Consider the following 13,455-nt stretch of genomic DNA (forward strand, 5'->3'; position numbering starts at 1 on the left):
GAGGAGCAGATAACACAGTGGTGATCTGATTGCAGCCTTCCTATGCCTCTCCTGTTTACGATGGCAAAACAGCACAGATGTTTAGTCATCTGCCTACAATTTACTCAGATGAGAGAGTCAAGAGGCTGTGGTTGAGGAATAAAGGCAAAGACAAGGTTATTAAAGAGGGAAGGAAGGGGGAAAACTATCCCTAGAAAAGGGTTAGCGAGCAGTGACTCTTCGTATATAGTTTTGGGGCAAACTGATTAGCCGGCGGCCAGCAAAGAGGTCAGTCTGGGCCATCTGTCCTTGAGTACACCGACCGGGATCATGCAGAAAACAATCTCCATTGTATATGAATCTTCTGGAAATTTGGGGGCGTTAGGCTGTGGGTAGACGTGGCAGGCTGTCTCTATTCAGTGGTTGCCATTACTTAATACCTGGCCTCCACAGGAGACTAGGTCTGTCCCATTTCCCCCATCAGAAATTTCTCGAAAAGTAGATAAAAATTAACGATAATTCCTGAGCACCTACTATGTTGTAAGTTCTTTTAGATTTTATCTCATTCAGCCCTCGGGACAACCTGTAAGATTTGTAACCTTATGTTAATGATGAGAAACTGAGGCTCAGAGAGCTTAAATAACTTGTCCAGAGTCCCACAGCTGGTGAGAGGCGGGGCCGGTGCTAGAACTCAGGTCTCAGAGGCTCCAGAAGCTGTGCTGTCAGCGACATCAAGCCGCTTCCCCCTAGCACCTTCTGGGGGGATCTGAGGTGGGATTCAGCTCAGCTGGGAAGAAACTAGACAACAGCCAGCAGCACAAATTCATTCTCAAAGGCTCCTGAGAAGCTCTCCCCCCTCCCATCCTTCCCTGGAAATCAGCTTCTGTGCTTAAAACATTTGCTTTAGGGCTGAATTGCAGAGTTGAATTGAGTTTGAGATCAGTCAGGCTGCTTCCTGGAAGCCATACACTGAAAGCCTCTGCTCTGAAGCAAACCAGACAGAGGGGGGAACTAGAGCACCTTCTGTGTCTACGGCCCTAGGCTGGGCGATTTGCAATTTCCCACTTGATTTAAGCCCTATCTCCCCTCTGTTGGCTTGTGTGATTCTGTTTCATAAAAGGGGGAGCTGAAGCCCACAGAGGTCCGCTCTGCTACGGAAGGACATCCAGCTAGTGAGTGGTACAAAGACCTGACTTCAGGACTGTGCCCAACAGCCGAGGGTGTCAAACACGCCTCACCTGCGTTATATTTAATTCCTAGACGGAGCGCTGAAGTGCACACAGTACCTAATGAACCTCTGTATCCCAGTGCCTTCATACGGCACCTGGCACAGAAGAGGAACTCAAATGTTTGAATCGGGCTTCCCTGGTGGCGCAGTGGTTGAGAGTCCGCCTGCCGATGCAGGGGAGGCAGGTTCATGCCCCGGTCCGGGAAGATCCCACATGCCACAGAGCGGCTGGGCCCGTGAGCCATGGCCGCTGAGCCTGCGCGTCCGGAGCCTGTGCTCCGCAACGGGAGAGGCCACAACAGTGAGGCCCGCGTACCGCTAAAAAAAAAAAAAAAAAAAAAAAAAATGTTTGAATGGCTGAGACGTTTTGGGAATCTGTTGGGTCAAAGCTCATGTCTCACCAACAGCAGCAGTCATTGCTTGAGGACTTAAATTTCACAGACTAAGTTCCAAGTTTATATTGGAGAACTATGTGTTTCCACGTACCAGTTGTGCTGATTTCGCAGATGCAGCTTTGCAGAATTATCTTTTGTGGCGCTAACAGTGAACCTGCCGGTGGTGCCACTTAACTGAACCAAATTCGACATTTTAAGTGGCCCAAGAAGCCTGCAGCAGCACATGGGACAAGTTACTCGGCAGTCTCGGACAGAAATGCTGCCCTGGACACACAGGCAGGGCGCTGCTGCCAGCGGGGTCACACATGAAGGAAAGGCACAATCCACTCTACTTGTAGTTCAATCACATGCGCCAGCTACACATTTCACCCACTAGCAACTTCTGAATTGCTGGCAGAGCCAAGGAGGCCAAATATAGAGTCTACAAGCTTAAGGAACAGATTAAATGGCTCTGCTGTTTCCAATTCACTTATCAAACTTTTATTGAGTACTTACTACTCATGAGGTACTATGTTGCTTTGCAAAGGATGCCTTAGGACCTGGACTTTCCTTTCAGGGGGCTTACATTCCAGCAGAGTACAAAGAGGTGCCGTAGAATGGAGCCCAGGAGCAGCCGCTGCAGCTGGCGTCCCCTGCCGTCTGGTGCACAACCCCTGGGCAGCCCGCCCTGGATGCTCTGTAGAGGATGTCACTCCTTATCTTTATTGTTTAGAGAATAAATGACCAGGAGCACAAGACAGTGTTTCCAGGACTGATATGTCAACAGACAGTAAAACATGCTCTTCTGGATCTCTCCCCAAGGCACTTGGATATGATTATTATGGCAACGATGCCTTTCCTAAGGTTCTAAGATTCTCCCTTGGGCTGTGAGTGTATGTGCCTTTGTCCTCAGAGAAAGTGCTCCTATGTCCCCGTTTTCTCAATACATCCCTAGTTTATACCAGCTGACCAGGTAAGTAGAGCCCACCTCACTGTCAGAGTGCCTGATTTGGAATGGTAGAGTAGCGTGAACCTTTGGATGCCAGTAAAGAGGCAGCTCTCCAGGTGTGGCCCATGGCCCACAGGCGGCTGTAAAGGTCCTTCTGGTGGGCAAAGACTCGATCTAGGAATGCACTCCTTTCCTTGGGCATATCTGGTGATTGATATGCAGTTCCCTTGACTTTCACTTCCGACCAGGGTTGTTTATAAGTAATCTGAGTAAAGCAAGGCTTAAAAGTTCTAGCTTCATTAAATGGAAATTAGCTTGTTACCAGAATTTTCTGAAGACCTGCCTTTACAAATCCTAGATTATTGTGCCACTCTGCGTAGAAGCTTAGATATTAAGAAACCTAGCCGATAGCTTTTCGTGACCCCTGGCTGGCCTAGACTACATCTGAGAGGCTGGCACTTCCCAGTTGAGCAGCAGTAAAGGTGTGCCTTGCAGGCCCCCTGAAGCACAGTGGAACCACTAGAAGCATTTTTCTCTAGGACCGTATGCTGTTAATATCGCTCATATACTGGAGACTCAAAGTGAAGACGCCATTCACATTTTCTGCAGTGTCCTGGGCTATCTCAGTCTCCTGGCCCATCTCCATACCCCCTAGTTTAGCACAAGCAGACTTGGCGAGAAGGCACATCCCTATTGACTGTAAAACATGCTCAGCTTAGAGCCCGGGTGTTTCTGACCACAGCAGGCTTTTAGTCTATGTTAGCTGTTTGGTTCCTTCTCTATTCCTGTGGGAGCTGTGCAGTTAGGTAAGATTACTTCCAAGTTCTCTTCGAACTCTAAAGCCCTGTAACTCTGGGCTAAGATGATTGAGGGAGGGCTTAGCTCATTTTGCAGCAAAAAAGTAATGTCTATCTGCCCCATCTTATTTGGATTTTTATTTTTGCTCCTCTATAACATACCTACAACTGTGGGGTTATGTGTTCATGTAAACAAGTCTTCCTTCTTCCCCAAACTATCTATACTTAACTTTGCATATAAAACTGACACCCTCTCCCCCCAAAAACCCAAATCCAGATTATTGTTCCACGCTGGGTCGGGGGTCAGTGCGCTCAGCTCTTCTACTGAGGAAATAGTAGCGTACGCAGCATAATCCTGGCCCGGACTCAGCCATCCAGCGACAAGCTGGCCTCTTGTGGGACGATCATGAGGCAGCCCTTGCCCCTGCCTTGCCCTGGCTCTGCTCAGTGCTCTCAGGGCAACGGGGAAAGGGTCTGTGTTTATTTTGACAGATGTGGAAAGGAGGGAGGGGATGCTTTACAGGGAGAAGGTTTTCTAATTGACAAGATATGTGATAATGTCAATCAAACAGATCGTGGCAACTGTTTTCATCTTTTTTGCTTAGGCTGCTGCCCTGGTTCACATTTATCTAGATGGGTCTGTGCTGGTGACTCATGGTGGAATTGAAATGGGGCAGGGGGTCCACACTAAAATGATTCAGGTAAGAATGCAGATGATTGGGTTAAGTCGGATGTGTGCTTGTAGATTGGTGTATGAGAGAGAAACTTGGAGTGTACATTTTCTGTTCCAAAATAGAAAGGATAGGAGACTTTAGCTTTGACTACTTCCACTGCTAAGGTATTCACAGAAACTGGGTAAACAAGCCAGTTTTGTAACTGACCCTCCTAAAAGAATGTGGTGGAATAGCCTCTGGTTGTCTTACTGCTAAAGAAGGTTGTGTGGTCATTTGCTGCTTTCCTTTGGATATATTAACAAGTGTGTTGTCTTTTTTGAACCTTTGCTGGGCAATAAAAAGATTTAGAAATCTTGATGTATTGCATTATTTCTTGCCCTTTTTATAGTAAGGACTCTGAACAACTGACAGTATAAAACACATTTGATATTTCTAACCAAACTACCAGTTTTCTTTTCACTCAATTATTTTAGAATAATTTTTGGCTACTGTTTCTATTTTGCTAATTATTGTAATATTACAGCTTATAAAACATTTGAAAGGCAAACATTATTTTAGAAAACCCTGCACAATTCTACCACTTAGCAATAATCACTGTTTTGGGGGTCTCTCTATTTTGACTTCTTTTCTTTTTCAAAAAATCACTAGCATTCTGTTTATATAATTTTATTTCCTGGATTTTCACCTATCCTTATAGAGAGTGACCATTTCCTCCTGTCATTAAGAATTCTTTACAATCATGATTTTTAATGCTGCATGTATATGTCTGTATAATTTATTTAGCCATCCCCAATTGTTGAACACTTCAGTGAACGTTTTTTTCCATAAACCTGTGATCAAACCAATGATTTTTCTTTTTAATAAATTCCAGGAATGGAATTACTGGGTCACAGAATATATCTTAAGTCACTTGACACATGTTACCGAATTGTTTTCCAGAAAGTATCCATCACATTACACCACTACCCAACATTGTATGTTATGGATTGTTAAAAAAAAAAAAATCTTAGATAATTTAATAGAGGAAAGTATCTCATTATTGCTTAAATTTGCACTTTTCTGATCATAGCAGTGCTGAATATATGTTTTATTTCATGTTATCACTCGCTTGAGAATTGTGTGGTCATACCTGTCCCCCTTTCTGGGGTGAGACTTCCATATTTTCCTTATTGGGCCACCAGAAACCTTCCTGTCCTAAGCCTATGCACTTTGTGTAGGCAGTCGTCTGAAAGCCAGTGATGGGGAGGGCTCTGTATGCCTTATGCACCTGCCGTAATTGTGGACAGACTCAACTAAGCCATACTGCTAGCAGGAAGGAGAATGTGGAACCAGCTGAGATTAGTAGTATGATTTTGCCCCATCATTAAACACAAAGGAAGAACCTAGCAGCCAGCTAAGTCCTTACGTTGGCCAGTGGCACTTGGCACCATGTACTTCTGAGATCTCCAGTTGGTGCAGCTGCTTTAACAAAGCCATTGTCCTTTCTCAGAAATGCTCTCTTCCTGGAGCATCTCCAGAAATGTGGATAAGGCATCTCCTCTCTGATGAAGTCAGATTTGCTAGAATTTTGCAGAGTGCAGAGGTAGGAGAGGCCTTGAAGGTGTTGATTTCATGATGATGAAGACATGAAACATTTCTTCCTGCCTTGGCTTGAGGCCTCACCTCCTCTTCCTGGTGCTATTGCACAAAAGAAAGTCAAAGAACAGGGAAGTGTGCTCAGGGCTGGGGGGCCAGACTAGCTACAGGGTCTTAGACAAGAGGAGCTTCTTGTGGCTGGGAGAATTCGTGGTCCTGCGGCTTGTTCCACTTGGGCCTGGGGGTGTTCCACACACGTGCTACCATGTGCTAAGTGCACGGGTCTATGACTAACCAAAGAAAAGTGAAAGAAGATCTCTTCCAAAATCCAGGTGGCCAGTCGTGAATTAAGGATGCCATTATCCAACATCCACCTTCGGGGAACAAGCACAGAAACCGTCCCTAATGCAAACATCTCTGGAGGTTCCGTGGTGGCCGATCTCAATGGGCTGGCAGTAAAGGTAAAAATCGTTGCAGTGGCACCCAAATCATGCACCCCGTCAAGGCTGGAGCTCAGAAGATGTTGCAAATCAACACAGCTCTTGTCTCCTTCCCACACCCTCTTGGGGAAAACTGCGCCTTCCCCCAGTCGGGGGCTCAGTCAGTGTCCAGGACTGGCCACTCTCCCGAGCTGGAGATGCCACCCCCTTTCTCCCTCACTCCTGACGGCTCACTGGTCCCCAAGCCCTATCAGTTCTACTCAGAAATGTCTCTTTCCAGTTCCAGGTTGCAGTACCATGGCTGCTTTGGTTCAAACTCGCGCCTCTTGTCAGGGCTTATCACGCAAGGCTCTCTCTGTCCACCCCAGTTTCATTGCCTTTCACTCTGGCTTCCTGCAGCCAGGGAAAGCTTTGCCACAAAATAAATCTGACCATGCTGTGCTTAAAAATTGTGACGGGTGGTTTTTCAACAGTTTTTCTGTTAAGTCCTGACCGCTTAGCAGGGCTTACAAGGCCCCCATCCCAGGCGGTCTGTCTTTAAGACCAGCTCATGCTTCACCCCCAACCCCATGAGACCTTTCACACCACCTCTTACGGGGTTGGTGTCTTCCTTCTCCGTGTACCATGGGCCTCTTAAATAAGCCTATATAACAACACATAATAGTGTGTTTTTGAAACTGCTGTTTGCGTGACATTATGGTCATAATTTTAACTAAAAAATAATCCCTAGGATGCTTGTCAAACTCTTCTAAAACGCCTTGAACCCATCATCAGCAAGAATCCTGGAGGCACGTGGAAGGACTGGGTGAGAATCACTGTTACTTTGTGTTGTATGTTAGGAAAAATAAAGGAGGGAGGAGAGTGAGATGTGTGAATCAAATATCAGTAGAAAGTGCACATTAAAAGGTACTGCAGTTACATCATGATCAATAGAGGTCTTTGGCTCTCGGCATGTGGAAATATTATCACAGCATGATGGAGGAACTCCTACATCTGGGACAATTCTCTATTAGAGAAAAGATGGTTCTTGTGTCCAGAACTCTTGTTTTAATTAAGAATTAATTAATGTTTCTTCCTAAGGAATCTAGGTATTTTCTAGATAATAGCAGCCCATCTATTTCTTCTTTTTGGGGGAGTTCCCCTGTTCCTAAAATTGGAAGATAACACCAGAATCCTTTTATAAAAGTAAAAAGCATGTAAGCACTCTTTTAGACAGAGGAAACCAAGCCATTTGGGTACATATTTGCAAGTAGTAGGCACTAAATGGAATGGAAATATTCAACTGCTTCCTTGCATCTACCTAAAACCTAATTGGATGAGAAGACACACATTCTAAAGTCGACTAGGAAACTTTTCAGAGTAACAGGTTCTAAAGTACCAGATGGTGTGGACTGGATACCCACTGAAGGCTGACGGTTCTAGGATGTCAAGTCATATTAAAACACTGGTCCGGAGGAAATAACATTGGAGAGTCTTACTTAGAAATGGTTCCTGCTCTTCCATAGAGTTAGGATTCATTCTATAATTCATATTTATAGGAGCTCTCAATCCTTTCCGGGCATATTTATTTGTGCCCTTTGCCCAGTTCTGCCCCTTGCCCAGTGCTTCCTGGGAGAGTCTGGTTGGAGAAAGATGGAGAGAGACGCAGTGCAAGAGAGTCGGTCCTCCACCATCAAAAAATGCTGCCATTCAGCCCACTTTCTTCTGTAATGGTTGCACTTCTCACATTTTTTTTTTCCTCAACTTGGGGGCATCATTTTGTATCTTAGTCAACTGTGTACACTGCAGAGTCAGGAGAACTTTTGGTGTAAATGGTACCATTTAGCAAGGTTGTACCCCTCTCCTAAGTCTGTTATGGATACATGATATTAAAATTAAATGTCTGACCACCCATTTCTTCCTGAGATGTTCTGTGTTAATAGGCTAAGTCTTTCCAGGTGACTGAGTGAAATTCTTCATAAGCAGAACACGTGTTGCCCACAATAGTCCAATCTCTAAGTGTAACATACCATGGGAGTCATTTATTATGATGATATGCATTGAACAAATGCTGTTCCTACAAGCAGTGAACCATAAATGCCTATAGAGATGGAAAATGCTGAAAGGAGTAAATTAAACTTGGTCCTTCCTAGTTACTACTACTGATCACTTTATTTAACACAGAGTTAAATTAATATTGAAGTCTCGAGTGATTCTTACTTTAAACATCTTTATTGTGGTCACGTTGTATGCTTCTTTCCCAGGCACAGGCTGCTTTTGATGAAAGCATTAGTCTTTCAGCTACTGGATACTTCAGGTAAATAGTCCTTTCAATCGCATGCTATGGAAAATAGCAGCGGTATCTTGAGGGGAAGTTTCATTTCTGTCTGCCATTTTGGCAAAAAATGATTTTGTACCTTGTGTTAACCCACTGTTATAAAGAACATTTAGGTGCTTCTTAATGCAAAGTTCCAGAAAGCCTGGGAAAAAATAGACACACAAATAAAATACAGCTGAATCGATGATTCAAATCATACTGGGAAGTACTAGAGGGTTCCCTGGGGGGTTAGTGCTTGGAACCCACAACAGTGGTTGACCTTTTGTTGAAAACTCAGTGTGTCCCTTAAGTTAGGAGATGAAGGGAAAGGGATGCAAATTAAACCCATAATAAGATAAATACCATTTCACACCTTCTAGATTGGCAAAATATAAGAATTTGACAATAACTGTGTGTTGTCAAGATGTGGAACAACTAGAACTCAGACACTTTAGAAAAGAATCTATCAATGTATCGAGTTATTTTAATGGAGAGTGGAAGCCATCAGAGAACAGAGTGATACAGAGAGTCATACCTGATTTTGTCTCTTTGTCACTTGTCATGGGAGTCCCAGGCTATCAGGAATTGGCTATCAGGAATAAGCCCCCCCCAGACTGGGCGGAGCAGAGGAGAGAAGGGTAGACAGTACTGGCAAGCTGCTGGCCTATGCTTCTCTTCTACCATGGCATTCGTTTGGTGTTCTTAAAGAACAGTTAGGAACAGAGCAGGCCATGGTGACTGATGGAGCGACCAGAGTAGTGGCACAGAATGAGAGCCAAGGGGCCTGATCCCTCGCACAGAAAGCTGAATCCTAGAGCCAGCAAGACGGGTGAACTGACAAGCGTGCACCTTTGATGTAGTGTTTGGTGTAAAATCCAGGTGGAATCCCCCAAATCTGATGACGATAGGATTACATGACCCAATATTAGCCAAAAGCAATAGGATGAATATCCATACAGTCAGCAGTTAACTTCCAAGCATAAGGAGTCAGTGGTAGGGAGTGGTTTCATGTTTTTATCAGGCAAAGCAAGTTTAATAAGAAAGAAGTCAATATTTATTTATTCAGCAGACTTATTGCATGTATTATGTGCTACACATCATTGTACGTGTGCACTCCTCTGGTTTGCTGTGCATACAAATTGAGCACAGCTCTTAACGGGTCTGTTTAATCACTGTGGTCTTCAATTAGCGGACTTGATCACCTAACAACGCTCCTCAAGAATTCTATTTCCTCCAGGGGTTATGAGTCGAACATGAACTGGGAGACAGGCGAAGGCCGTCCTTTCGAATACTTTGTTTATGGAGCTGCCTGTTCCGAGGTTGAGATAGACTGTCTGACAGGTGCTCATAAGGTCAGTACCAATTGGGAAGGTCTTCAAGTTGAACTCTAGATACATCTATTTTCCACATATTGCATCTGTCTGAGCACCAGAGAGGCACCATGTAATCGGCCTAAGGATAATTTGTCTGTTTTACCAAGGAAAATAGAAGCTCAGCAATCGCCTCGGTGCTTTATGTGGAAAACAACTGGCAGCCTCTCTTCTTTACGTCCCCTGCTCTTTCAAATGGAATCCGGAAAAAAAGTCACTTCCAGGAAGAAACACAGCCTATAGGGGGCTTCGATGTAGAAACACAGCCTACAGGGGGCTTCCTCTTGCATGAAATGCCATCATATGGCATTCTTGAAGGATTTCATAAGCATCCACAATCTGCTAACAAGCACCAAGGACCAGCCCAGGGGAGCTAGTGGCCAGCTTTTGATATCTTTTGTCCAGCTAGGTCCTGCTTTTTAGATAGTTTAAGAGCATCCTTATGCTTTTAAGGAATGCTATGAGGAGATGCTCACACAGATTCTCACACACACACACACACACACACACACACACACACACACAAACACACACACGCTCCTGCTTCAAGGACTCAGAGTTTCTCCTCTTATAGCTGGGCTTTTGAGGGTAAATGATGCCCCTTGCCACTATCAGTAACAATAAATGATCATCGATGGATTAAAAATGGAACTGTGATACCCTCGCAACTGTCATGTGATAATCTGCCCAAAACCTACCCCGAGGCAAGCTCTAGTTCTTGATATTTCCAAACCTCCTTTGTGACTACATCTTGGATTATGATCAAATATAAATTTTCATTTAATATGTCTCCAGCCTGTATGTTTTTAAACTTGTAGTCAGCCTAACCTTTGAAATTATACACACCTTTATTGAATCTGCCCATTCAAGTGTCTAGCTTGTCTGGATTCTGATTCAAACCAGATTACTTTTGGGGAAACTTGGACTGGGGCTAGACAGTGATCACTCTAAGCGTGCTTTTTATGCTACAGTAGCTGTCCTGTGTTAGGGAGTTCAGTAGAAAGTTCTCGCATGCTAGCTGATTTCTACATCCCCCCTCCCTCGAAGAAAATGTTGGTGAAGACTTAATCATTTGGGTTTCCTTGTGTCTTGCATATGCCTTGGTCTTGTTAAGATCTAAGAACAGGGTAATAATTAGCCTTGGTATGAAATGTTAAGGTGTGCTCTTATAATTTATTGAACAATCTTTTTTAATATAAATTTATTTATTTATTTTTGGCTGTGTTGGGTCTTCGTTGCTGTGCGCGGGCTTTCTCTAGTTGCAGCGAGCGGGGGCTACTCTTTCATTGCAGTGCGCAGCCTTCTCATGGCAGAGACTTCTCCTGTTGCAGAGCACGGGCTCTAGGTGCAAGGGCTTCAGTAGTTGTGGCATGCGGCCTCAGTAGTTGTGGCTCCCGGGCCCTAGAGCGTAGGCTCAGTAGTTATGGTGCACGGGCTTAGTTGCTCGGCGGCATGTGAGATCTTCCCGGACCAGGGCTCAAACCCGTGTCCTCTGCATTGGCAGGCGGATTCTTAACCACTGCGCCACCAGGGAAGCCCAGCTGAACAATCTAAAGAGATGCATGAAACAGCCTTATCAGAGGTCATCATAAAAGCTAGATCTGAGGCTCAGGTTAGGTATCACCCCAAGGCAAAATACCGTAATGTGACATCCCACTAAGGGACCTCCCTGTGGCCTGTTTTTCAGAAATTCTCTTCATATTGATGGAATTGCTTTAACAGACATTTATTAGCTGATACCATTTCTGAGTGTCAGGAACCTGGGAGTGGCTTATTGGGGTGATTCTGGCTTGGGTTTCCGCATGAGGTTACCGCCAAGCTGTCGGCCAGGGTTGCTCAGTGGCAGCTGGAGAATCCGATTCCAAGCTGCACTGCGTGGTTGTTGGCAGGAAGCTTCAGTTTCTCGCTGGCTGTTGGCCGGAGGTCTCCATTCCTCACCGCATGGACCTCTCCATAGGATGTTTCAGTGTCCTCGGGGCGTGAAAGCTGGTTCCCTGTGAGGGATTGGTCCAAAGGAAAAGGAGAGAGAGAGAGTATGCGTGATTAAGATAGAACCCAGGACAGAAGCCACAGTCAGCCTAGTCTCGGAGTGATAAACCATTAATTGTGCCATATCCTACTGATCACACAAGCCACCCCTGGTAGAGTGCGGGAGCGGGCTGCATGAGGACGTGAATACGGGGAGGTGGGGGTCGTCGAGGGCCATCGTGGAGTCTGGCTGCCACAGCCCAGAACAGCCCTATCAAATGACAGTGCAGACAGCAGTAAGTCCACAGCCTTGAAGACAAAACCTTCACTAACACTGCAGAATTGAGAGCACCCCTGCTCGCCTCCAGTTGAGGCCACTGGTCTCCTAGAAGAGGCCATCAGCCTTGCTAACTGGTGTGGAAGAGAAATTTACATTTCACTGTGTCTTTAAACAAGAGGGGTGGGTGCCTGAAGTTTTATTATAGTAAAACATTCCAGATCACTATCTAATTTACTTAAGAAAAATGCTAGATGAAAGTCCCAGATCAAATAAGGAAATTCTTGGGTTTCCTTTGTTCCATTAATAATTATAAGTAGAATCTGTCATGACAAAGGCCATATGTAACAGAAAAGAAGGTACAGACCTGCTGGGGAGCAAAGGTGTCACCACCAGCCTGGCTGGGCCTACTGTCCTTCTCCTCATTTACAGGTTATCAGATAACTTTTGGTCACCAAAGTTGTAATGTTAGATTTAATCTCTGCTCTGCTCTAAAAATGAAAAATGTAAAATAGCAGATAACAGGTTTTTTGCTGATGTACCCTGAGTTCTTTTTTTTTTTTTTTTTTTTTTTTTTGCGGTATGCGGGCCTCTCACTGTTGTGGCCTCTCCCATTGCGGAGCACAGGCTCCGGACGCGCAGGCCTAGCGGCCATGGCTCACGGGCTTAGTTGCTCCACGGCATGTGGGATCTTCCCGGACCAGGGCACGAACCCGTGTCTCCTGCATCTGCAGGCGGATTCTCAACCACTGCGCCACCAGGGAAGCCCTGAGTTCTTGATTCAGTAACTGTCACCCAGCCAGTGGGACTCTGAATGGGGGTTGTGTGGTAACCACAGAGTTTTGCAACAAGGATGAAGAGGGCCATAGACGTTTCCTGTTTTCTGTGGCATATGTTCTATTTGTTGTAGTGGATTAAACTGAATATGTTACATCGCTCAGCTGGAATCAGAGTCAAGTAAATATTTTTCTCTCCTATTGTTTCCAAGAAAAAAAAAAAATCACTGGTTAAGCTGGTTGAGTATTTATATAACTTTGAATGTTATACATAATAAACTCTGTTGCTTCTTTCTCCTGAAACATAATGTGGCCCAAAGATAGGTTCTTTTCCAATGCCATTCTGACAGGAACTACTTCTCGACTTTGTCTCCCCAAGCTGTATTCATGAAACTAAATGTTTTTACTTTTTTTTTAATTACTAGAACATCAGAACAGACATTGTCATGGATGTTGGCTGCAGTATAAATCCAGCCCTTGACATAGGCCAGGTATGTGGAACTGACTTTCCTGACTCCCTATTTGTAAAAGTCAAAACTTCTGGGGGATCTGCCAGGAACACATCCTGTTGGCTTATTCATCATCTTCTTATTCTATCCTTCTATTCAGAATCTTTCCGTTCAGGACAGCCACGGAACTCACATCTCTTAGTGTTTAAAAAAGGGAAGGGAACAAAGGTGTTTCAGGTAGTTTTTTTTGTTTTGTTTTTTTGGTTTTTTTGCGGTACGCGGGCCTCTCACTGCTGTGGCCTC

The 13,455-nt window shown here is 44.7% G+C and overlaps 1 protein-coding gene and 1 long non-coding RNA gene across 3 annotated transcripts in view; one reads left to right on the forward strand and one right to left on the reverse strand.

Moving 5' to 3' along the window:
- AOX1 (aldehyde oxidase 1) overlaps positions 1 to 13,455 on the forward strand; it is a 74,823-nt gene that overhangs the window by 56,820 nt on the left and 4,548 nt on the right. The window contains exons 27-32 of the mRNA XM_059053364.2: positions 3,933 to 4,028; positions 5,909 to 6,037; positions 6,747 to 6,821; positions 8,260 to 8,312; positions 9,550 to 9,664; positions 13,129 to 13,194. Of these exons, the coding sequence (XP_058909347.1) occupies positions 3,933 to 4,028; positions 5,909 to 6,037; positions 6,747 to 6,821; positions 8,260 to 8,312; positions 9,550 to 9,664; positions 13,129 to 13,194 (534 nt within the window). The remainder of the gene's footprint in view (positions 1 to 3,932; positions 4,029 to 5,908; positions 6,038 to 6,746; positions 6,822 to 8,259; positions 8,313 to 9,549; positions 9,665 to 13,128; positions 13,195 to 13,455) is intronic.
- Positions 10,829 to 13,455, reverse strand: part of LOC136793614 (uncharacterized) — a 78,372-nt gene continuing 75,745 nt past the window's right edge. For both annotated transcript variants that reach the window (XR_010839163.1, XR_010839162.1), the window contains exons 6-7: positions 11,495 to 11,668; positions 10,829 to 11,232 (exon numbers count right to left, since the gene is read on the reverse strand). This is a non-coding gene — a long non-coding RNA (uncharacterized lncRNA). The remainder of the gene's footprint in view (positions 11,233 to 11,494; positions 11,669 to 13,455) is intronic.

The sequence above is a fragment of the Kogia breviceps genome, chromosome 2 (assembly GCF_026419965.1).
Source record: "Kogia breviceps isolate mKogBre1 chromosome 2, mKogBre1 haplotype 1, whole genome shotgun sequence".
NCBI lineage: Eukaryota > Metazoa > Chordata > Mammalia > Artiodactyla > Physeteridae > Kogia > Kogia breviceps.